Source organism: Sciurus vulgaris (assembly GCF_902686455.1).
Source record: "Sciurus vulgaris genome assembly, chromosome: 17".
NCBI classification, from domain to species: Eukaryota; Metazoa; Chordata; class Mammalia; order Rodentia; family Sciuridae; genus Sciurus; species Sciurus vulgaris.
The window spans coordinates 32,920,353-32,942,314 of NC_136478.1; the positions used below are offsets into that span (position 1 = coordinate 32,920,353).

General features: G+C 48.6%; 1 protein-coding gene and 1 long non-coding RNA gene across 3 annotated transcripts in view; one reads left to right on the forward strand and one right to left on the reverse strand.

Moving 5' to 3' along the window:
- The window catches only part of LOC306647606, a 23,310-nt gene extending 19,857 nt beyond the window's left edge, over window positions 1–3,453 (reverse strand). For both annotated transcript variants that reach the window (XR_013760136.1, XR_013760137.1), the window contains exon 1: window positions 3,121–3,453. This is a non-coding gene — a long non-coding RNA (uncharacterized lncRNA). The remainder of the gene's footprint in view (window positions 1–3,120) is intronic.
- On the forward strand, window positions 2,966–19,453 carry SALL1 (spalt like transcription factor 1). Its single transcript, XM_079117099.1, has 4 exons — window positions 2,966–2,998; window positions 4,016–4,108; window positions 13,059–16,495; window positions 17,625–19,453. The coding sequence occupies exons 2-4, from the start codon at window positions 4,033–4,035 to the stop codon at window positions 18,063–18,065; spliced, it is 3,954 nt and encodes a 1,317-aa protein (XP_078973225.1). The 5' UTR covers window positions 2,966–2,998; window positions 4,016–4,032; the 3' UTR covers window positions 18,066–19,453.
- The last annotated feature ends 2,509 nt before the right edge of the window (window positions 19,454–21,962 follow it).

Sequence of the window (21,962 nt, forward strand, 5' to 3'; positions counted from 1 at the left end):
TGGCGCAGGAAAATGAAACCTCCTATACTGCTTCCCTAGCCTCGGTGGGGTGCAGCGGGGGCTGGGCCGAGACTTAGGAAGCTGGGTCGTGGGTAGGTCGCTCGGGGGCGTTCTCCAGTTCTGGGGTAGGGGACCCGACCTGAGAGGGTGACACGGGAAAGGCGGTCTGGGGCCCAGACAAGGCCTCATCCCAGGCCCGGGGTCAGACTGGGCCTGGGTAAGTTAAGTGAGCGGGTAGAAGGATCAGACCTCGGACAGGGGAGGCTCAACACGCTCTCCCCTCCGCAGCACCGACAACTGAACGAAGTCTGTAAAACCCCTTCACTAGGAACGCGGCTGTGGCCTTGGAGCACAGCCTCTCGGCCCCGCCAACCCACCGAAGACACTCACTTGGGAAAACTGAGGGGGACATACTGGTAGAAAGACATCAAACCCCCAGGTTGGGAGTTTGCAGAATTGCCAAACGCCTCCCCCGGGTGTGGTTCCACTCGGTCCTCGAGGTCGCGACCCTGGCGCAGCTGCTGCCTCGCTTCGGGCCACCCCTATTCTCTATCACGAATCATCCCTTAAGTACCCGCCCTCTAGAGGAACCCGCAAGTCCGAACTTCTTCCTCGCTATTCCCACAGCAGCTGTCCCCATCCAGGGCTGGGAGGGCGCAACCCCAGGGAGAGCGCTTAGGTGTCTGGGAGAAGCTGGACTAGGAGGTAATTCTAGCTATGGCACCTAACTCGCACTCGCTGCTTTCTCTCGACCCTCTCAAAAATAAAAATTATCCCTACTGTCTTCGTTTTTATTGATTTAATTATTTCTTAGCACCGTGGCACGCGGATCCCCGCCAGCTCCCTGACACTGCGGCGCCCGCATCAGCGAACCACGGAACTTGGGCCCGAGACAATGGCCCGTAATTGATGTATTGCCACCAACAATAAAGACCAATTCTCCTCTCCCCGCCATTCCGACCGTCCCCTTCCTCCCATCCCCCTCTCCTCCGCCTCCCCTCTCCTTTCCCGGCCGCAGAGGGAAAGAAAACAAACAAGAAATTAGCCAAGGACGCCGCGCGCAGAGCAAGACACCCGCCTCTTTGCCGTCGAGGAAGCGAAAGAACGAAAAAAGTTATTAAAGTTTGGATTCCCCAATTAATTCGTCTCTGCGCGCCCATTTTTAATTAAAAAGCGCGAAACAGCTTTGGAGTATTCATTTGGTTTGGTTGGTGGTTGTGGTGTCTTGCGGGGGAGGGAAAGCCTCCCCCCATCTTAATCACACATAGAGCAAGTAACGAACACGTGTGAAGCTATTCCCGGGAGCTTCCCGCGGCGCACGCGGCGCGAACCGGGATAAAGGGTTTGCGGGACCGCCAACTCCTTTAGGTTCCTAACAGCACGCGGCGTCCCGGAGGCCCGGACTTTCAAGAAGCTAAGAATGTTAGAGACAGATGCGGGAGGCTAAAAAAGCAGGCACAGAGGGGAAACGTGGGTGCAAGTGCACATGGCTGCATTTGTGCACCCGAAAGAGTGCGGGTTGGTGTGTTTTCGAGGACGCCTGTTTGCGGAGTGGGGGCGGGTGCGGGATTTACACGTGCTCCTGTACACGTTCCCGAGGGTTTGGGGGAAGCGAGCGGCTCGCACCCCAGGAGCGCACAGATCCATCTTTGCCGAGGGATCTCTTTAAATATTCAGTGAGAAATAATGGCATTTGAAGCACCACCTATGGAAACATTATTATCTTCATTCTTCAACATCAGCTCCACTGATAGCTTCGTTTGTCTTTTTATCAAAATCTACTGTACCCAACAGGACCTGGGGAGAAAGAGAGCGAGGCGGGGAAGAGGGGGAAAGACCGAGACACAGAGAGACCGAGAGGGTGTGTTGGTGACCGAGCAAAGGCAGAAAATAAGAGGGAGAAGAGAAAAGGTAGAAAGAGCGGCGAATAGGGAGAATGAAAGAAGGGAGAAGTTATATCAAGGAAAACAATTAAAAGTCGGCAGATAGAAAACAAACACTGAACCGCACACAAAAGATTTAGACCAAAAAAAAAAAAAAAAAAAACCTTAAGCGAAGAGAAAAGGGTCATTTAGGGGAGCGCGGTATGGGTCCGAAGTACCCGAAGCTCTGCTCCAGTGATTGGTGCCCACTTCCCGCGAACCGACTGTGACACAACTCAGACTCAAGAGCGCTCCGGAATTGGGGCGTCCTTATGAGCCCTCTCCCGATCGCGAGATAGGGCAAGGATAGTGTATCTGCACACCCCCCTCCCCCCATTATTCAGCCGAAGTTTAGTTTAGTTTAGTCCTTCTGGTGCAGGACTTCGGGAACCTTGGAGCAACCAGACCCCGGGGCGCGAGGGGAAGAGCTAGGCTGAGCAGAGGACCAAGCTTCAGGTTCGCGGGCGCCTGAGCCCGGCAGAGGGAGTGCGGGGCCAGGGCTCCTGGCTCCAGGGCGGGTAAGGTGGCTGAATCCCAGCTCCGGGAGACCGAGATAGAACGAAAAGTTTGGGCGCCGCACTCGGCAGATGCCGGAAAAGTGGAGGCGAGCTTCAGCTCAGCCAGGGAGCAGTGGGTAGGGACGGACCCCCCACCCCTCTCACTCCTGGCTCAGCACCGCCACCTCATCCCAAAGGCAGGAGGGAAGCCCCCTCCCCCAGGACAGGGAGCCCAGGGGTCCGGGGAACTAGCCGTGCCCAGGGTCAGGGACTGCTGAGCCGCGCCTCCCAGGCCAGGGGCGCGCTACCGCGCGCAGGGTAAGCTGCAACCCCTCCCCTCCCCCCGGCCGGAGCTGAACTCGGAGCCCAGGCGGGTCCCGGCTCTCCACCCGCCCGGGGCTCGGCGGCGCCAACGCCGCCGCCGCCTCCCCGCGGAGTGACGCGCCCTGCAGCCAACCGGGGCAGCCGGGGGGGAGGTTCGGGAGGGGTCCTGGGCGGAGCCGGGCCGCCCCCTTATCCCACCGGCTTGGGGCGCTTCTCCCGAAAACTTCAGCCCTAATTGTCCTGGGAATGTCCAAGGTAGAGAAAGGGAGCGAGGGAGCAAGCGTGAGGCTGGAGGATCGGGCCCCTTGGGAGGGGGAGGATGGGGGTGGCGAGAGAGCTGCCCCTCCCCCCGTCCCAAACCCATCACGTTCCCAAACCTTTCCTCGATCCTCTTCTCCGCGCCCCCGCGAGCCCGGGATCCAGGGCATGGAGAACTCGGGGCGAAGGAACGCCGAGCCAGGCGGCGGGCGGGAGGGAGGCCGGGCCGCGGGCTGGAGGCGGACCGGCGTGGGGCTGGCTCTTCCCCACTCGCTTATTTTTTTTTTTACGAGGGTGGGGGTGGGCTGCTTTCTGGTAGCTCTTAAAGAAACGAAGAAACATTCACGAAACGGGACGCCCTCCCCCCAAAATTCCGCCACGGGACTCCCTCCCCCCGCTGCCGGCGCGCGGCGCGCCAGAGTTGGGAAGTTCGCAGCGCGCCCGCAGCCCAGGTCCCCAGCCCCCGCCACCCGGCCCCACCCCCCGCCCGGGGCGGCTTCATTCCGGGGAGGGCATGCTAATTTGGGTCAGCCCAGCCCGGGATGGGGGGCGGGAGAGGGAAGGAGCGGGGGGCGCCGGCCGGGGCGCCGGGCGCGCAGTGGCGAGGAGGCAGGCCCCCGGCGGCCCGGCCGCGGAGTCCCGGGCGGTCGCGAAGAGGGTTAACCCAGTGTCGGGCGGCGCGGCGCACAGAGCCAGCCCCGCGGCCGGCTTATTGGGCCAGCGCGCGGAGAGACAGGGGTCTGCAGCAAATCACGAACTAATTGATTAAGGCGAGCGGGTTTGAATAGCGCTGGCCCGGTGCCAATCGCCTTTCAAAGAGCCCCTCTATGATTAATCGCAATGCATTATTGATAATCATAATTATAGCAGGACACATGCGCGCTGCGCCCGGGGCCGGGGAGCCGGGGAGGGGGCGGGCGGGCCGGCGGGCGGGGGGAGCCGCCGCCGCCGCCGCCGCTCGATTTCCGTAATTTTGAGAAGATTTTTTTTTAGTAATTTTTTATTCTGCCCCAGCTGATGTTTGAGCCAGCATGTCGCGGAGGAAGCAAGCGAAGCCTCAACATTTCCAATCCGACCCCGAAGTGGCCTCGCTCCCCCGGCGAGATGGTGAGTGCTCCGGCCCGCGCCGCGGACACACATACACACACGCACTCACACGCACACTCGGACCCACGCACACGCGGCGGGCCCCCGCGCCCACTGCCCCTCCGCCGCCGCCGCCGCCACCGCGTCCCCGCTCGCGTTTTCGACCTGCATATTTTTCTGTTCTTTTTAATTTTCAATTTGCCTTGACTGGGCTTCCCGCTGCCCCGGGGAAGGCAGGCATATCTCGGGGCAGGACCTTTCCGGAGTTGCGGTGTCCTCCTAGGGGAGGAGGGAGGGAATGCCGGCCTTACTTCTCCGTCCCGGCTTTTCCAGGGAGCCGAGCCCCGGGAGCGCGAGCCGCGGCAGGACCCTGGCGCCCCTGAGAGCGTGGGTGCAGGCAAAGGCCGTCCGTGCCTGCCGGCGCGGGGCCCCTCGCGCTCCCTGCGCCGCTCCGGGGGCCCCGGGCTCGGCCTCGCCGCTCGGGCCCTCCTGCCAGCGGGAAGGAAGTTTACTTCGTGCTGGTGGCTGAACTTAGAGCGTGTGGGGAGCTCACTGCGCCCCCCTTCCCACGCACACACTCCCCCTCGGCCCGCAGGGCGAAATGGGGTGCATTTGTGGGTTCAGAGCTGTATGAAGGCAGAGACCTGGGTCGAGGCGAAACCCCTGGGGTCGCGGCCGGGGTGAGATACTCTTGGCTGCCGGTCGCTCCCTGAGCAGTGCAGGGAGACCCGGTGAAGTGTCGAGTTCCAGCTCCCCAAGTTTATTCCCTCATCTTTTCTCCCAATGCATGCATCCATAGTCCCCCCAAATCTTGAGATTCGGTGTACGTCCTCTCTGAATTGTGGTGCCCAATACTTCCAGACCGGCCGAGGAAAGAGTCGTAGGGTAGTTTTTCAGGGCTGGGAAGGAGGGGCAGGTAGCCAGCCGAGGAGACGACCCCTGACACAGAGGAGCAGGCGCTTTCTCCAATGGAGGCGACCACTGCGTGGTCCCGAAAGGAATAGACAAGCCCAGAAAAAAGTTTGTGTGCGCGGGAACCGCGGCCGAGAGTAGGAGAGATCCAGGCAGGGAACTGGAGATTCGGAGGGAGGATACCCACTATTCTTTCCTGATCCCGAAGGTGTTTCACTGTCCGGGCCTCCGAGCTCCCAGGCCTAACGCTGGAGGCGATGGAGCGGCGCCCGCCCTCGGGTCATTCCGGCAAGATTCTTGTCCCTCAGCTACGGGGAGGACGAGGGGCAACCTCGGCCTGGGTTCCGCGGCTCTAGATGCCTCTAGGGATGCTCACGTCCCCGGGGACATTTTGGGGTATGGAGGAGAGAGATGGATCCCCATAGAGCGCCCGAGCCTGCCCTTAGGTCGGCACCTCGGTCCACCAAACTCTGCGGCCGCCCGGGCCCCACGGTCGCAGCGCTCCTTCCCCAGAGGCCTGCCTTTCAAAAGATCTGGGGCGCGGGGACCAGTGCAGAACCCGGCAGAGAAGCAGAGACCCCCCCCCCCCGCCTTTACCTGGATGTCGAGAAAGGGAACTCCTGACGTGGGATCCCTGTAGAAAATTGGGAGACTTGAGACCGATTGAGAAGACTGCTTACAGTGTTCGCTGCCTCCCAGCACTTTCTCAAGCTTGAAGCCTTGTCTCTGCGATTTCTCAGTCCTTTGGAAAGAACCCCTAAAATCCCACTTTCTACCCCAAAAGGAACCCGGGCTTGCAGGGTAAACCGAGGTGAAATTACCCAAGGCCTCAGCAACTACTCGAGTATTTTTCTGGGTTTTCTCAGCTGGTTTCTTAGGCTTCTCGCCCCCACCTCAGTCTTTCCTAAAGTTTCTGTAAGACCTTTGGCACCATAATACTGTCTAAAAAAGCTAACAATCTCTATACGAAAAACCAAACCGAAGAGAAGACAGAATTTTTTAGTCCACTTTGTAAATATGTACTGATTTTTTTTTTTTTTCATTTTTCACCAATAATAATAATAATAATGACTCGGGCTTCAGAAGAAATGATGCTTGCTAGTTTTTTGCCTTTCACCTTCTGGATCTGGAATTTTTAATAGTTAAGGCTTCTCATAAAGCGATAGCATAAAAGGAGTTCACTGCCTCTTACCATTATTATTTATTAGTACTTTTTTTTTAGTTTATTTGAGCTTTGAGGTAAGTTAATTAAGTAACTGAATCAAGTTTCCTTTCTTTCTCTTTTTTCTTTTTCTTTTAAGTTCTTTCTCTTTCTTCCTTCCTTTCTTTCTTTTATTCCTAAAAGCTAGTTCATTGTGCTAAAAAGCAGTAAACTGTTAGAGGCACCCTAGGAAAATCCCCCTCCCGGCCCCTTTCCTCACCTCTCCCCACCCCCTCCTCTTTTTCTTCAGTAGTAATGGTTTTAGGTTATGACTGTTTTTACATGGTTGAACAATAAGTTTGGGGAGAAGTTGCCTAGAGGGTAGATTTTGTAATAGGGTTACAGGATTTAGTGTGTTGTAATAATATTAGTACACAAGTAATCCTCCCTAACGCGTGACGTGCAGGAGGGCCCAACATACCCCAGTTCTTTTTATTTGGGAATAGTTGTGAGATAAATGCAATTGAAAGTTCATGACATAGCTCAAGGTTACTTTTAAAAAGTCACCTCTCTGCAATGGATTCGACAATCTCCATCCTCCTCCCCACTCAGAACACTCACTTCAAGGAGTTGTTGGTGTTTTGTTGTGTTGCATGTAGCAAGGTTATTAAATTCTTGGAAGGCAAACCCCTCTTCGAACATTGTGATTACTTTTTCTTGTATCTTGAGATGTTCTGAAAATACAGCAAATGATGTACCTGTCAAACATTACCAAATTAAATCAGGTTTATGTTCTTCTTATATGCCGTGAACTCAAATTTTATGACTTCTACCCGGAGAGAAACCTAGAAAAGTTTGTAGACCCCAGTTACAGTAGCCCTAAAAGAGTGATTCTCTTGCTGTGTTGTGTGTTGGTGTGTGTGTGTGTGTGTGTGTGTGTGTGTGTGTGTGTGTGTGAATGCGCTTACTTACAAAGAAAGCCCAAGGAGTGCTAAACAGCCACAAGGATGGCTTCGTTGCAACCAGTTCGAGAAAACAAGATTATTTGGTCGATCTGAGAATGTTGATATTTTCTCCTACTTTAGTGCAACTGTAATACTGGAAACACTCTAAAATAAACTTGCCAATTTTTGTTTTCTTATAAAACCAAGATTATGGCAAACATGACTTGTCTCAAATGATATTCAACAAGTCTCGAGTTACTTGGTGGAAAGATGACCGCCACTGAGAAGATTATTTACCAAGATAGATCATTCTGAGGAGAGGGAACATGAGAATCTAGTGATTTCATATGTGTATTCTTTCCTGTAGCTTTGGACTTCAATATGTGTATATTGGGTTTTTCTTCCTTTGGTGATATTTTTAAGATTCCTATAACTACACGGTGGGCCTGTTCAGGGTCCATTCATTAATTAAGTATTTTGGTGCTTAGTTTTTTCAAGAAAAATGTACTATTGGAAGAAAAATAAAAACTTCATGAATTGCAGATAAAACACTAACTCTTTTTATGAAGTATCATAAAAATCCCTCTTATTTATATTAATAATGAAATTCTATTATTTACCAAAGTAATTTACTCATTGTGAGCAGCTTAATGGCAACACATTGATTCCTGGGCCCAAAAGGTTAGAGAGAACTATAATTAATTGCTTTTTTTGAAAAACCGACACCTGCAAGATAAGGCAGTTGGAAAGAATTCATGTTTAATCAGGCCTATTTTAAGTTTGGCATAATGGAAGATTCTGGATAAGAAAATGCAAACTGTCTTTTGAGATTTGTTTCGGGCTGCAGATACTTCCTAAAATGTTTAAAAAAAAAAAAAAAAGCACGAGATAGTCGGTGTGAAAATGAATTTGTGATACTGAGTGTTTGGTGGTTTATTTCACATCATTTCCCCCATGCTTCCTAGGCAGAAGTGCTAAATTATAGGTTATTCTTTGGGGTCTCTATTTCTTTTCTTTCTACTTTTGGAAGTATCAAGTTATCTTTACCAACAGTCCTTTAGAAGGCAGAAACCCATGTTTTTATTGTGGAGATTTTACCAGAATCTAGGGAAGAAATAGGCAGGCAGGTTACATGTTTTGTAATTGTTAAAAGCCAAAGCTCTGTGTTGTACCACCACAAATTTCTCCTAGAGACTAAACTAGGTTTTTCTAAGACATATCCTGGTGCAGAGAGCCCTGTATTTCTTAGATGGTCAAAACCTGAAGTAGTTTAGCAATTTAGTGAAAGAGGTGGTAAATTAACCTAAGAACTGACCCCCCCCCCCCCCGCAGGAGAAAAAAGTCTGTGTGCCAGGCTTTAGAAAACCTAGATGTGTTGAGCTGTTTTAACCTTTGCTAGCCTCCTCCCATGCAAAGGTGACAAGGTCCAGATCATAATATGTCCTTCAGTATCTTCCCAGTGACCCCCAAATTGAGTCTTGCTAGTCACTTAGCAGGAAGTTAGTAGTTTATTTTAGTTTCACCTTATCAGCTTGGCTTCTTTTCCTAACCTTATTCCCCTGTCACCCTCAGATGCCAGACCCCCAAAGGGGAAGATTGACAGGTAGTTCCCATAGCTCAGCTTTACCCTCAAACAACAGGGATTTAGTTTCTTGTGCCTTTGCCAATGTTTATGTAGTCAGAGTTTAGATCTCGCCTTAAGGAGTCTCTCTTTTACGCGTCACTGGAATAGGAAAGCCACAAAGAAGTTTTTGAACAAACTCTTGCAACTGGAACCCCATCTAGTGTTCACTTTGATTCATCCGTGGGGAAGATGTTCCCCCCTTTCATTTATTGTGTGAATGAGGTGGGCTTGCATCGCTACTTTAAAAGGAGTGTCTTGTCCGGGTTGTTATTTTTTTCAGAGATTTCTCTTGTAGTCTTCCACGCGAGAACACACTAATCCTGGCCAACACACTGAGAGAACTTGAAAGGGGAGGGGGCATCACTTTGTCATTAGGTTGCACATTGCACAGAGGAAACTCTAGACCTTACAGAAAATATGCACAGCATATGCTGTAATGTTTACAACTTCTTTGGAATCTTAAGTTGGACATTTGGATGGAGCCTTTTCCTGGGTCTGTGCAAAGAAAAGGAAAAAAAAAAAAAAAAAGGATCAATCAAATACATTTGTGATAAACTTCTCCCCAAAAGGAACAGCCTGTTAAAATTATGAGCCCCAAACCCACTATTGTGAAAGGTTCTTATTTTTAAGATGTTAATGCAGTCTTAAGGTGATGGGAAGTATAGTGAAGTGTCTTTCTGAGGAGCTCCAAAAAAGAAAACTAAATCTGGTAGAGATGGTGGTGGTTTGTGTGTGTGTGTGTGTGTGTGTGTGTCTGTGTGTGTTTTGTTTTTTTCCTTTTCTGGCTGGCTAAACCTTTCTATGTGGAGTGTAGTTTTATTTTTATTTTCTCAGTAGACAGATAATGTTAGAACACTTCAATTTTCTGCTTCCGATTCTGCAGTGTTTGGTTCAGATGGTGAAAAACTGACGAATTTGAGTTCAGCATCAAGTACCTGTATGATACAACAAGAACTAAAACATCTGGGGTTTTAGTAGAAATTTGGTGGCAGTATAAGATCACCCCCTTCCCCACCAAAAGGCCCAGCAAACATCTTCTTGTGTGTATATACTTAGAAAACCACTATGTCTTAAATGTTTCTATCCGACTAGAATTACAAAATTAATTTGTATGCAAAATCCATAGAAAAGAAACTGGAATGTTATTTTCAGCATAGTACAAGGAACAAGACAACTGTATTTACTATAATGAGGTCACCAGTTGCAATCCTGTGTAACAGATTATTGAGAAAGATACAAGATAGCAGAGGGTAGGATCGGAAAAATGAATTAGAACATGTTCCTGTGTGTGTGTGTGTGTGTGTGTGTGTGTGTGTGTGTCTTATTACAACTTGAAGTATTTCTTCTGGTAGTTTAAGATTCCTGCTAGTCCTTGTGTTTTGTCTTATTTCTTTGAAAGTTGTTTCGTTGGAATTCTATTCAGAATGCAGATAGATTTAAAGTTAGGTATTATTACAGTGTAGTGACACCTGCTTTTAAAATAAATCAAAATAGATAGCAGGATTTTGGGGGGGGTTGGGGTGTTCATAAACATCAGGAAATTAAATTAGTTGACTCTACAGTAAGATCAAATGTCAGCTTATTAAAATGCTGTGAAAATCTAAGCTAAAACATAGTCAACTTTTTAACACAGTCTTTCTTAAGAAGCAAGCCAGAATTCAGTTTTAAGCGTCCATATTTTCCATCCAGTTAGCACAATCTGAAATATAAAAATGTTCATTGAAAAACTTGAAAATTCTCAAGTGAGTCTCAAAGCAGCACAAACACAGAACTGGAGTGCAGGAAGGTAATGATCAGCTGAATCCTGTAAAATAACCTTCCTTTTTATTTTCCCTATATATTATGAGAATATCAGATGTTTGCAAGTTATAAAGAATTAAAATGCTCTTTAATCGTGAGCACAGATGTGCTAAATATTTGAAGCAACTACATTGTAATGTGTACAATTGATGAAGTCAGTTTTCTGATTCCCTTTGCTAGTTATTTAGTTCTGAATCTGTCATTATTTGTCTAAGCCCAGCTGACCAAGCAAAACTGTGTTTTAAAGTGGCTTTATGTTTTGATAAATGTGAGCTGGTTGAAAAGTATTTTCCACTGAATGCAGAGCTTAATAGAACATGCTGACATAATAGTTTTAATGCATTTTGTTGAAAATGTGTGAACAAACAGAATAGCTTTTGTTCCTTCATAATTGGCTGTAAAAGTAGATGGAAACATAACCATTACATATGGAAATGTGCAAAGAGAAAGAAATAACATTTCTGTTGAATATATTAGGAATTGCATTTCCTAGTTTAAAATAAGCATCTGAAATGGATGCATCATTTAAAATTGGTTGTCAAAATAAGAAGCTTTAAACAGAATTTTTGTCACATTATTTTTGTCGCAAGTTAAGCAACATAACTTTAGCAAATTTCATTTAATATTTTGTTTATATTATTTTAAGGCAGGGGGAGAGAGAAAAGCAGCACCTTAAATGTGCATAGGAATCTGGTGCCAATTAGGATGATTAAACATTAAATTAAAACTGGATCATTATTGGTATTTTCTGCTACAACTACGATTTGTTTGGTGTTGTTAATGCGTTTTGCACTCTAACCTCATGGAGATTAAAAGATGGGTATTAGGAAAGCTAGCTTATTAAGTATAACTTAGCTACTAAAATAACACTCCCAGTGAATCGAGTGTGCATACATTTGGCATACTTTGCCAGGGGTTCTGATCAACCTCAGCTTTACTTTAGGCAGATAGAGTTAAGGAATTTTCAAAAGTTAATACTAGGATGTTAGTTGTATTTTCTGAAATACAGAACTCCTCAAGCTTTTTAGATGCTTAATAGAAAAAGGCAAACAGCTGACTCTTTTGAGTAGACTCTTAAGTTTACTGAAGAAAAAAAAAAAAGGCAGCATTTTGATTTTGCATGTATTCATATCTGCAATTACTTTTTTCCCTGCAAGTTTTCTGGGAGATTCAATTTGGAAGTCATGGAAACTACCTATTATCTGATTCAGTTCTGCAGAAAAGCATGCAGGGAGGTAATCCTTGAATTAAACAGTTTTTTTTTTTTTTTTTTTTTTTTCCCCTCCACAGCCTTCAGAGATGACCACACACCATTTGTACAACAGAAGTTGGTGTTCCCCATGCTGGGCAAACAATGGGACGCCATCCTGTCTTTGAATAGGATGTTAGCTTGGAGTTGGAGATTTTTATGTTTAATTTACAAATGGATCTTAGTGAGGAGACATCTGAGCAACCAGTGGAAACAAACATGAAATAAAGGGATTTTTATAAGAAAAGGTTCAGGACAATCTGTTAAACAATTGATAACAGTTAAGAGCAAACTGTTTTTAAAGGCGTTCAGTTCAAGGAGAATTGCAAAGCATTTCCAAACTCTGCCCCAAGCATGATTTCTTACAGAAAGGGAGAGCTCCCCTGAAGTTGATATCTAATCAGAAATGTAAATCTCATGCCAGGTTTTACAGATAAAACACTTTTGATGAAATATTTAGAGGCGTGTTGTTGCCATTTGGAGCACAGAGGCCTATTTTTCTTATTAGTGGAATGGTAGCCAGGGTTGCATTCTTTAATTTTAAAAATAAACATGCCACAGGGTGATATATAGGTGCCAGGCAGGCCTTGTAACGGATTATGATCATTGTGTTTCTCTGCATCGTGTGTGTGTTGCTTTCCCTTTTGTGTTCAAGTGAGTCTTGAGGAGCGCCCTGGAGGATTTGTTACTGATGTGACTAAAGTGTGTTTGTCACGGATCAGACTTTGCTCAGGTTGGAGGTGGGGGCTTTGAGGTGATTTTCACGTTGTCAGTCCACAGCTTAGTGATATGCATTTTTTTTCCCCCTTGTCAACAACTGATTGGAACCTGAATGACTACAAATTAGTTTAGTGACAGAACAAACTGTCACAGATATCTTTGAATCGCTTGAAAATGAATAAGGTTGACAGAAACTCAGGAGCCTAATAAGTCCTCAGAATAGTTGCTGGACCCTCTCCGGACTGGCAGACAATCGGGTATATAAAATATTGGAAATCAATATTTTGCTATGGAATTTCATTATGTACCAGTGTCTTCCATTCATAGTATTTTATATTTTGATAAATTAGTGAAGGCCATGGCTAGCTGTGATACTAGATGGATAGGGACTCCTCCACACCCTTAAAAATTAATGATGAGCCTTCCTAGGTAATATTGATTGGTTTTCAGGGACTACAGGTTTTGAGTTTTGCAGTTAGAAAACAACTAACCTTTTTTTTTATTATTATTTTTACTTGGAAGTCATAGATGTCAACGAGACCTGGTTCCCTTTCTAACCCTGCACCCTTTGCTGTTTGTAGGAGACACGGAGAAGGGTCAACCAAGCCGCCCCACTAAGAGCAAGGATGCCCACGTCTGCGGCCGGTGCTGTGCCGAGTTCTTTGAATTATCAGATCTTCTGCTCCACAAGAAGAACTGCACTAAAAATCAATTAGTTTTGATCGTAAATGAAAACCCAGCTTCCCCACCCGAAACCTTCTCTCCCAGTCCCCCTCCTGATAATCCTGATGAACAAATGAAAGACACAGTGAACAAAACAGATCAACTAGACTGCAGCGACCTTTCAGAACACAAGGGACTTGACAGGGAAGAGTCCATGGAGGTGGAGGCCCCGGTCGCCAACAGCAGCAGCAGCAGCAGCAGCAGCAGCAGTGTGAGCGGCGCCACCGGCAGCACCGCCCCGCACTGCGACGGCAGCAACTCCACAGGTACCTCAGCGATCACAACCTCTCTACCTCAACTCGGGGACCTGACGACACTGGGCAACTTCTCCGTGATCAACAGCAACGTCATCATCGAGAACCTCCAGAGCACCAAGGTGGCGGTGGCCCAGTTCTCCCAGGAAGCGAGGTGCAGTGGGGCCTCGGGAGGCAAGCTGGCCGTGCCGGCCCTCATGGAGCAGCTCCTGGCGCTGCAGCAGCAGCAGATTCACCAGCTGCAACTGATCGAGCAGATTCGTCACCAAATATTGCTGTTGGCCTCTCAGAACGCAGACTTGCCAACATCTTCTGGTCCTTCTCAAGGTACTTTACGAACATCTGCCAACCCCTTGTCCACGCTCAGTTCCCATTTATCTCAGCAGCTGGCAGCAGCAGCTGGATTAGCACAGAGCCTCGCTAGCCAATCTGCCAGCATTAGCGGTGTGAAGCAGCTCCCCCCAATCCAGCTACCTCAGAGCAGTTCTGGCAACACCACCATTCCACCCAGCAGTGGCACTTCTCCCAATATTAACATGTTGGCGGCAGCAGTTACCACCCCATCCTCTGAAAAAGTGGCTTCGAGCGCTGGTGCCTCCCATGTCAGCAACCCAGCAGTCTCAGCGTCATCCTCACCAGCTTTTGCAATAAGCAGTTTATTAAGTCCTGCATCTAATCCACTTCTACCTCAGCCGACCCCTGCTAACGCGGTTTTCCCCAGCCCTTTGCCCAACATTGGAACAACTGCAGAGGATTTAAACTCCTTGTCTGCCTTGGCCCAGCAAAGAAAAAGCAAGCCACCAAATGTCACTGCCTTCGAAGCGAAAAGTACTTCCGACGAGGCGTTCTTCAAACACAAGTGCAGGTTCTGCGCGAAGGTCTTTGGGAGCGACAGTGCCTTGCAGATCCACTTGCGCTCCCACACGGGAGAAAGGCCGTTCAAGTGCAACATCTGCGGGAACAGGTTCTCCACCAAGGGGAACCTGAAAGTCCACTTCCAACGCCACAAAGAGAAGTACCCTCACATCCAGATGAACCCCTATCCCGTGCCTGAGCATTTGGACAACATCCCCACGAGTACCGGCATCCCGTACGGCATGTCCATCCCTCCAGAGAAGCCAGTCACCAGCTGGCTCGACACCAAGCCAGTCCTGCCCACTCTGACCACTTCCGTCGGCCTGCCGTTGCCCCCGACCCTCCCGAGCCTCACGCCCTTTATCAAGACGGAAGAGCCAGCCCCGATCCCCATCAGCCATTCTGCTGCCAGCCCCCCGGGCTCAGTCAAAAGTGACTCTGGGGTCCCCGATCTGGCCACAAGAAACCTGGGTGGGCTCCCGGAAGAAGCTGAGGGGTCCGCTCTGCCACCCTCCGGTGGCAAAAGTGAAGAAAGTGGCCTGGCCGCCAACTCTGTCCCGACAGCAAGCAACAGCACCCTGAGCTCCCCAGCAGCCGACGGTGGCCCGGGAGGTGCCGCCACCTTCACCAACCCTTTGTTGCCGCTCATGTCAGATCAGTTCAAGGCCAAGTTTCCTTTCGGGGGACTCTTGGACTCAGCCCAGGCATCAGAGACATCCAAATTGCAGCAACTGGTAGAAAATATTGACAAGAAGGCCACTGACCCCAACGAGTGCATCATCTGCCACCGTGTTCTCAGCTGTCAAAGTGCCCTGAAAATGCACTACCGGACACACACTGGGGAGAGGCCCTTTAAGTGTAAGATCTGCGGCCGGGCTTTCACCACAAAAGGGAACCTTAAAACCCACTACAGTGTCCATCGGGCTATGCCCCCTCTCAGAGTCCAGCACTCCTGCCCCATCTGCCAGAAGAAGTTCACCAATGCTGTGGTCTTGCAGCAGCACATCCGAATGCACATGGGAGGCCAGATCCCCAACACCCCCGTCCCCGACAGCTACCCTGAGTCCATGGAGTCTGACACAGGCTCCTTTGATGAGAAGAATTTTGATGACCTAGACAACTTCTCGGATGACAACATGGAAGACTGTCCTGAGGGCAGCATCCCAGATACGCCCAAGTCAGCGGATGCATCCCAGGACAGTTTGTCATCTTCCCCTCTGCCCCTGGAGATGTCGAGCATCGCTGCTTTGGAAAATCAGATGAAGATGATCAATGCCGGCCTGGCCGAGCAGCTTCAGGCCAGCCTCAAGTCAGTGGAGAACGGGTCTGTCGAGGGGGATGTGCTGACCAACGATTCGTCCTCGGTGGGTGGTGACATGGAGAGCCAAAGCGCGGGCAGCCCAGCCATCTCAGAGTCTACCTCTTCCATGCAGGCTCTGTCCCCATCCAACAGCACCCAGGAATTCCACAAGTCACCCAGCGTCGAGGAGAAGCCACAGAGAGCAGGACCAAGCGAGTTCGCCAATGGTCTGTCCCCCACCCCAGTGAACGGGGGCGCTTTGGATCTAACATCGAGTCACGCAGAGAAAATCATCAAAGAAGATTCTTTGGGAATCCTCTTCCCTTTCAGGGACAGGGGTAAATTTAAAAATACTGCTTGCGACATTTGTGGCAAAACCTTTGCTTGTCAGAGTGCCTTGGACATTCACTATAGAAGTCATACCAAAGAGAGACCGTTTATTTGCACAGTTTGCAATCGTGGCTTTTCCACAAAGGGTAATTTGAAGCAGCACATGTTGACACATCAGATGCGAGATCTACCCTCGCAGCTCTTTGAGCCCAGTTCCAACCTTGGCCCCAATCAGAACTCTGCGGTGATTCCCGCCAACTCTTTGTCATCTCTCATCAAAACAGAGGTCAACGGCTTTGTGCATGTTTCTCCTCAGGACAGTAAGGACACCCCCACCAGTCACGTCCCTTCTGGGCCTCTGTCATCCTCTGCCTCGTCCCCGGTCCTGCTCCCCACTCTGCCCCGGAGAACTCCCAAACAGCACTATTGCAACACGTGTGGCAAAACCTTCTCCTCGTCCAGCGCCCTGCAGATTCACGAGAGAACTCACACTGGAGAGAAGCCCTTCGCTTGCACTATTTGTGGCAGAGCATTCACTACAAAAGGCAATCTTAAGGTACCCCACTCTCACCTGCCCCTTGCCTGTCCCCTCAGCCCACCTCACCGCCAGGGGTTCTCGCTAGTGCATGCTGCTGGAGTCACTGGCCCAGACACACAGGGAAAGCATTTCCCAAAGGGAACCTGCTGCACGCAGCTGGCTGGGGAGAGATAGGGGTGCCTGCGAGGGTCGGGGTAGTGGCAGGAAGGAGGGCAGCCTGCAGCTTGCTGCGTGTCACAGCGCCTTGAATAATTTGGTACCTAAGCGAAGCAGCGGCCTCTCTCTGTTGTCTCGCTAAGTGCACCAAATGAATTGCTTTACCTACCAAATAAGACAGCCTGGTGTTGCCATGGGGTATTGATTAAAGACCTCCATGTGGCCTGTGTGCTGCCCGTACACTTAATAATTACGGTTCTCCTTGGCGTATGCAGCTATTTTTCATAACCATGCAGTCCAGCATGGTTTGTTTTTCTAGAAACAATAACGTCACTGCTCTGCTAATGGGTATTATGATAATTGATTATACAACATTTCCTACTGATATGTGTTGGAAATAAAGCAAATATGCTTACATTCTAGAGCAACAGTTGAGCGCTCTTACTGTGTACATTTTTCTGTTGACAGAGTATTTCTCTGGAGATCGCTGCCAGTAATGCAAGATGAATAATTACTTTCTGGCTTTTCTCTCCATATGCCGGGCCCTCCAATGGGTAATCAGTGAGGGGTACTTTCTTTCCATCTGAAAAGGACATTTATAGGGTAAAGGGTGTCAGATACAATACTTACCATTGCAATGAGAGTGGACATAACAATTCTAACCCTGAAAGGAGCTATCTGCGACTGACTGGCCTGCTTGAGGCCATTATAAGCTAAATACGGGTAATAAAAAAAAGAGTAAGCAAGACATCTTGCCCAGAGAGACGAAAGACAGCCCAGGCTGCGGAGACCCAACACGTTATTACTAGTCCACAGGAGTGGATGGTTCCCGTTACCTTCTCCACTGTCTGTCATATAATAAGAATGGACATTTAGGCCACTTGCGCTGTCGAGTGTTGGGATATGAGGTGAGACAGATTCAACTATTAAGCTTCTCTGTCTTCTTTCTTTCTTTTTGTCCCCCCACTGCCACGCCCACCCCATACCTCAGGTACACATGGGCACGCACATGTGGAACAGCACCCCTGCGCGGCGGGGCCGGCGGCTCTCTGTGGATGGCCCCATGACATTTCTAGGAGGCAATCCTGTCAAGTTCCCAGAAATGTTCCATAAGGATTTGGCAGCGAGGTCAGGAAGCGGAGATCCTTCCAGTTTCTGGAATCAGTATGCAGCAGCGCTCTCCAACGGGCTGGCCATGAAGGCCAACGAGATCTCTGTCATTCAGAACGGTGGCATCCCTCCAGTTCCTGGAAGCCTGGGCAGTGGGAGCAGCTCACCTATTAGCGGGCTGACGGGAAATCTGGAGAAGCTCCAGAACTCGGAGCCCAGCGCTCCTCTGGCCGGCCTGGAGAAGATGGCAAGCAGTGAGAACGGAACCAACTTCCGCTTCACCCGCTTCGTGGAGGACAGCAAAGAGATCGTCACAAGTTAAAGCAGCAGCCTGCTGGAGACATTCCTGTTCAGAATGTGACCTATGGTGGCCTCCTACTCCTTGCCCCATCCCCCTACCTTTTGGTCCCCGGGGTCTATGAACTACAACATTATGAAGACATTCTTTTGTACCTTGTTCAACTTCTAGAGTTCTAAGAAAGCTTATTTATTAGTGATATAACCTTGCTTTGCGAACAGAATGCAAGCATTAACTTTGGTCTTCTGTATTTTGGACTAAATACTAATTGACTAGAGTGCTATAAACTTGCTGTAACATTTATGGCAATTGCAAGTTGCCCTGCTAGGCGGTCTTAATCTGGCATTAACTTATTTTCTATATCCAGTTTAATATGAACCTGGTGTTGAGGCGATGCCTCAGTGATGCATTAGGTCTCTAATAAAGTCTGTATATAAATGTACACTTTGATCCTGCTGGAAAATTTTATCAGCAAACACATTGTCTAATCTTTCAAAACAGATTTAAGGAAAGAACTGAAAGTACAGACTGAACAGTGTGGTTCTTCGAAAGGTTTGGGGGTTTTTTTTTGTTGTTTTGTTTTTTTGTTTTGTTCCATTTTTATTCTGAAATTCAACCTGCTTTTTTGTTTTGTAGATTTAATCATTTCCGTTTTGAACTGCTATTTGTATTGTGCTTTTTACTTGAGTCTCTTCAATGTTAATAAGTTTCTGTACAGTAATAAGCACGCAGAATTCTTTAGAGAAAAAAATCAAGTGTTGTTTTGGTAGTTGAAACTGAGACGTAACATTTTGCCTTGTAGGTATATTCACAATAGAAAATGTGTGCTGGAATTTCACAATGCTGCTAAGTATAGCATCTTGAACAACCTTCAGTGGAGAAAATGTAGATGCTCTTGTATATACAATAAGAAATATCACTTTCATTAAAATGTACATATGTTCCTTACAAGAGCAAATGCTTCTTCTTGATCAAGAGAGCAGGTATAGTGTTTGTTTATTTTGTATTAGGTATGGAAGAAAAAAAAATTGGACTGTTACATGCACTTTCTTGGAAAGTTGAAAGGAAAGGGGGGGTCCAATTTTCTTTAACATTTAATACTTACTAACAACAGAGATACTGTAATTTTACTCAAGTAATCAAATACATTTTTTTTTTTTTTGCAACAGATAAAACAGCATACTGTGTCTGTGTTTTTAGAGTGCATTTCTATTTAGCCAGGCTCCTAAATGTATTTTAACATTTCCCCAGGTACCAGTAAATTGTGTATGTGAGCTAGTATCTTTCTCTAAATAAGAAATTGTAAAAAGGCACAACAGAAACGGGTTTGCATGGCCTGTGTTTCCTTTTCTTTTGAAATTTGGAGACCCTAGATATTTCCCCAATATCCATTACTTGTGTCAGAATGTTATTTATAGTCTCTCTATCCTTCACAACCCCACTCCTCAAAAAAAAAAAAATGTTGTCATTGGAGATCTCATCCTGACAGGTAAGTTTCCTTAAGCAGGATATTTGGATTTAGATTTCAGCTTTAACTGTTCTGGTTTTATTTCACTTGATTCAGTGGTTGTGTGTGTGTGTGTGTGTGTGTGTGTGTGTGTGTTTTTCCAGGCGGCTCAGAGCCGCATTGCTGGAGAATTCCCGATGCAGCAGGGTTATATAATCTGACTCTGAAACTGGGCCTCAACCCAGTGAGGTCAACATGTTCTTTCTTTAATTAGTCTTTTAGGCATTTAAAAGCACATGCATATTTAAAAGAAAAAAGTCTATTATAAAGGATATGTAGAATCAACTTGAATACATTTCATCAAAATTCAATTTGATTCTTCCTCCCTTTTGTCCTAGGAAGAAACGTTTTCTTCCTGTGCAGGAATTTGGGGTGAGCAATATGACAGAATGGAAGTTGGGTCCACATGGGTTAGTGGTGTATTTTTCCCCCTCAGGAAAGTGGTGAACCCATGGTGACCGGTGGCGACCCGCTGGTAAGTGTAAGCGTCAGGCCACCTTCCAGTGGAAGTTTCCTTTGGGGCGCGGGCCACTCCAGGGCTGCTCAGGTCTCACCTCTCCAGACCTTGTCATTAGACTTAAATGCTGCAGGGTCGAAAGGCCGGGACGCAGAAAGGCGCCCGAAGCGCCATCTCAAACCAGGCAGGGTGTTCAGGAAGGCGGGCAGACCCCAGGCCCCCGACGACGCAGGGGTGGGAGTGGATGTCCCCAAACCAAAAGGGGACAGAAATGGGGGTGTGAGCGGCGTCGCGATGCAGAGAAGCATCTCGACATCGAAGCACCCAAAAATTTGGACAGGATTTCTCGAATTAGCCTCTCATTCCTGCCACCCCAGCAATGACCTTTTTATCCCGAGAGTGGCTACAAGAAGACAAGGCCGGAATTGCATCCAGAAGCTCTGGCCCGACGAGGGCCAAATAGGGTGGTTTTCTTTGAGAAGGAGGCGTCGGTCACCTCCTTCGGGCTGGGCGTGGCGCGGAGGGGGTGCCCGGGGCCGCGCGCTCCAGGGCTCTGGCTCCTCTCCTGAACCAAGCACGGGGACCTCCGGGGGCGACCGCAGGTTTTCCGGCCCGCACCCCGGAGCATCGCCCGCCCTCTCCAAAGGGCCCTGGCGGCCGCCGCGCGACGCCGTCCCCCCGCACAAGCTCCGCAGCCGGACCCCGCGCTCCCGCCGTCGCCGCCGCTCGGTCCCCGCCCCTTGGTCCCCCGGCTCCCGCACACTGGGCTGGGTGCGGGGTCAGGCCCTGCGTCACCGGGGCCGCAGGTCCGTTTCCGCGAGGCGGGCGGTGGGGGGCGGGGAGCCCAGGCACTTTTTCCTTCTCCCTCTCCCACCAACCTCCCTTCCAGCGTTTTCTGGAAGTGCGTTAAGGCGAGCAAAAGTAGCTTTTCGTTTGGATAGATTTTTCGGAGGCAACCGAAGCCCTTAGGAAAAGGTCGTAGTGTCTCTCCCCCTCCCGGTCCTCTCCCCTTTTGTCCCTGCCTATCCATTTATCGATTGACTATCTTTCTAATCTATTGATCATTACCTGCCCGTTCCCCTTCCCATCCATTTCCAAAACAAGAAAGTGCCCTCAGCCCACTTCGCCTCAGTGTGATAAATACACTTAGCCTTGCAGCTCAGCTTAGCAGAAGCGAAATGGATTTATATTCATAAAGCCACATGGCTGGTTTTCAGGCAGATGATGGACGCACCTCCCCCACCCCCGCCCCCGCGCCGCACTGCCTGGCCTTTCTTTTTCCCTACTGGAACTTGAGGTGCATCCTGGTGGGTTTAGAATCACCAAGAACCAGATTCCGCTGAATTAAGAAGGGTTGTTGCAAAGTAGAATGACAGCTAAGTTCACAAAATTTGGGGACTAAAAATATTCACCTTGGTGACATTTTTCTTAGTTCTTTTTTTTCACCCCTTAAATGTGAACGGTTGTAAATACAGAGTAGTACAGCGGTGCCCATCACCCCAAATTTACAAACCTTGGGAACTTTTTTTTTTTTTTTTTTTTCCGTTTTGAACTGCTTCATTCTTTTTTTCTGACTGGGTGACTTTTATTCTCAGAGTCCTTCCTTCCTCTATTCATCTTTTTTCTTTTTCCTCCTCCCTCCATCTCCACTGCTTCTCCCCTCCCCCAATATGGGCTTCCCTCTTTCTGGAAAATATACTTGGAAGGGCATTTTGGTGATTGACAGGGACCTGGAGAGAAAAAAATGAAGAGGAACCTAGTGAGACACCCAAGTTGCCCAAGAGGCCACTCCTGCCGGGGTCCTGGTGAGGGTGGGGAGAGAGTGAGGGAGGGGTCCTTATAGATCAACTGGACTTAACAGAAACCAACTTTGGGCTTTGAGATTTCACATCCCTGTCTTAGCAGGCCGAGTTTATTTAAATGACTTTCAGGGGAAAGAGAAGAGAGGGAAGAGCAA

What these genes read in the sequence shown, in the direction of transcription:
- SALL1 (XM_079117099.1), top strand. Translation starts at nt 4,033, where the DNA reads ATGTCGCGGAGGAAGCAAGCGAAGCCTCAACATTTCCAATCCGACCCC. An exon ending in CTCGCTCCCCCGGCGAGATG is followed by an intron (nt 4,109 to 13,058) that starts GTGAGTGCTCCG and finishes TGCTGTTTGTAG; the next exon opens with GAGACACGGAGAAGGGTCAA. An exon ending in CTACAAAAGGCAATCTTAAG is followed by an intron (nt 16,496 to 17,624) that starts GTACCCCACTCT and finishes CCCATACCTCAG; the next exon opens with GTACACATGGGCACGCACAT.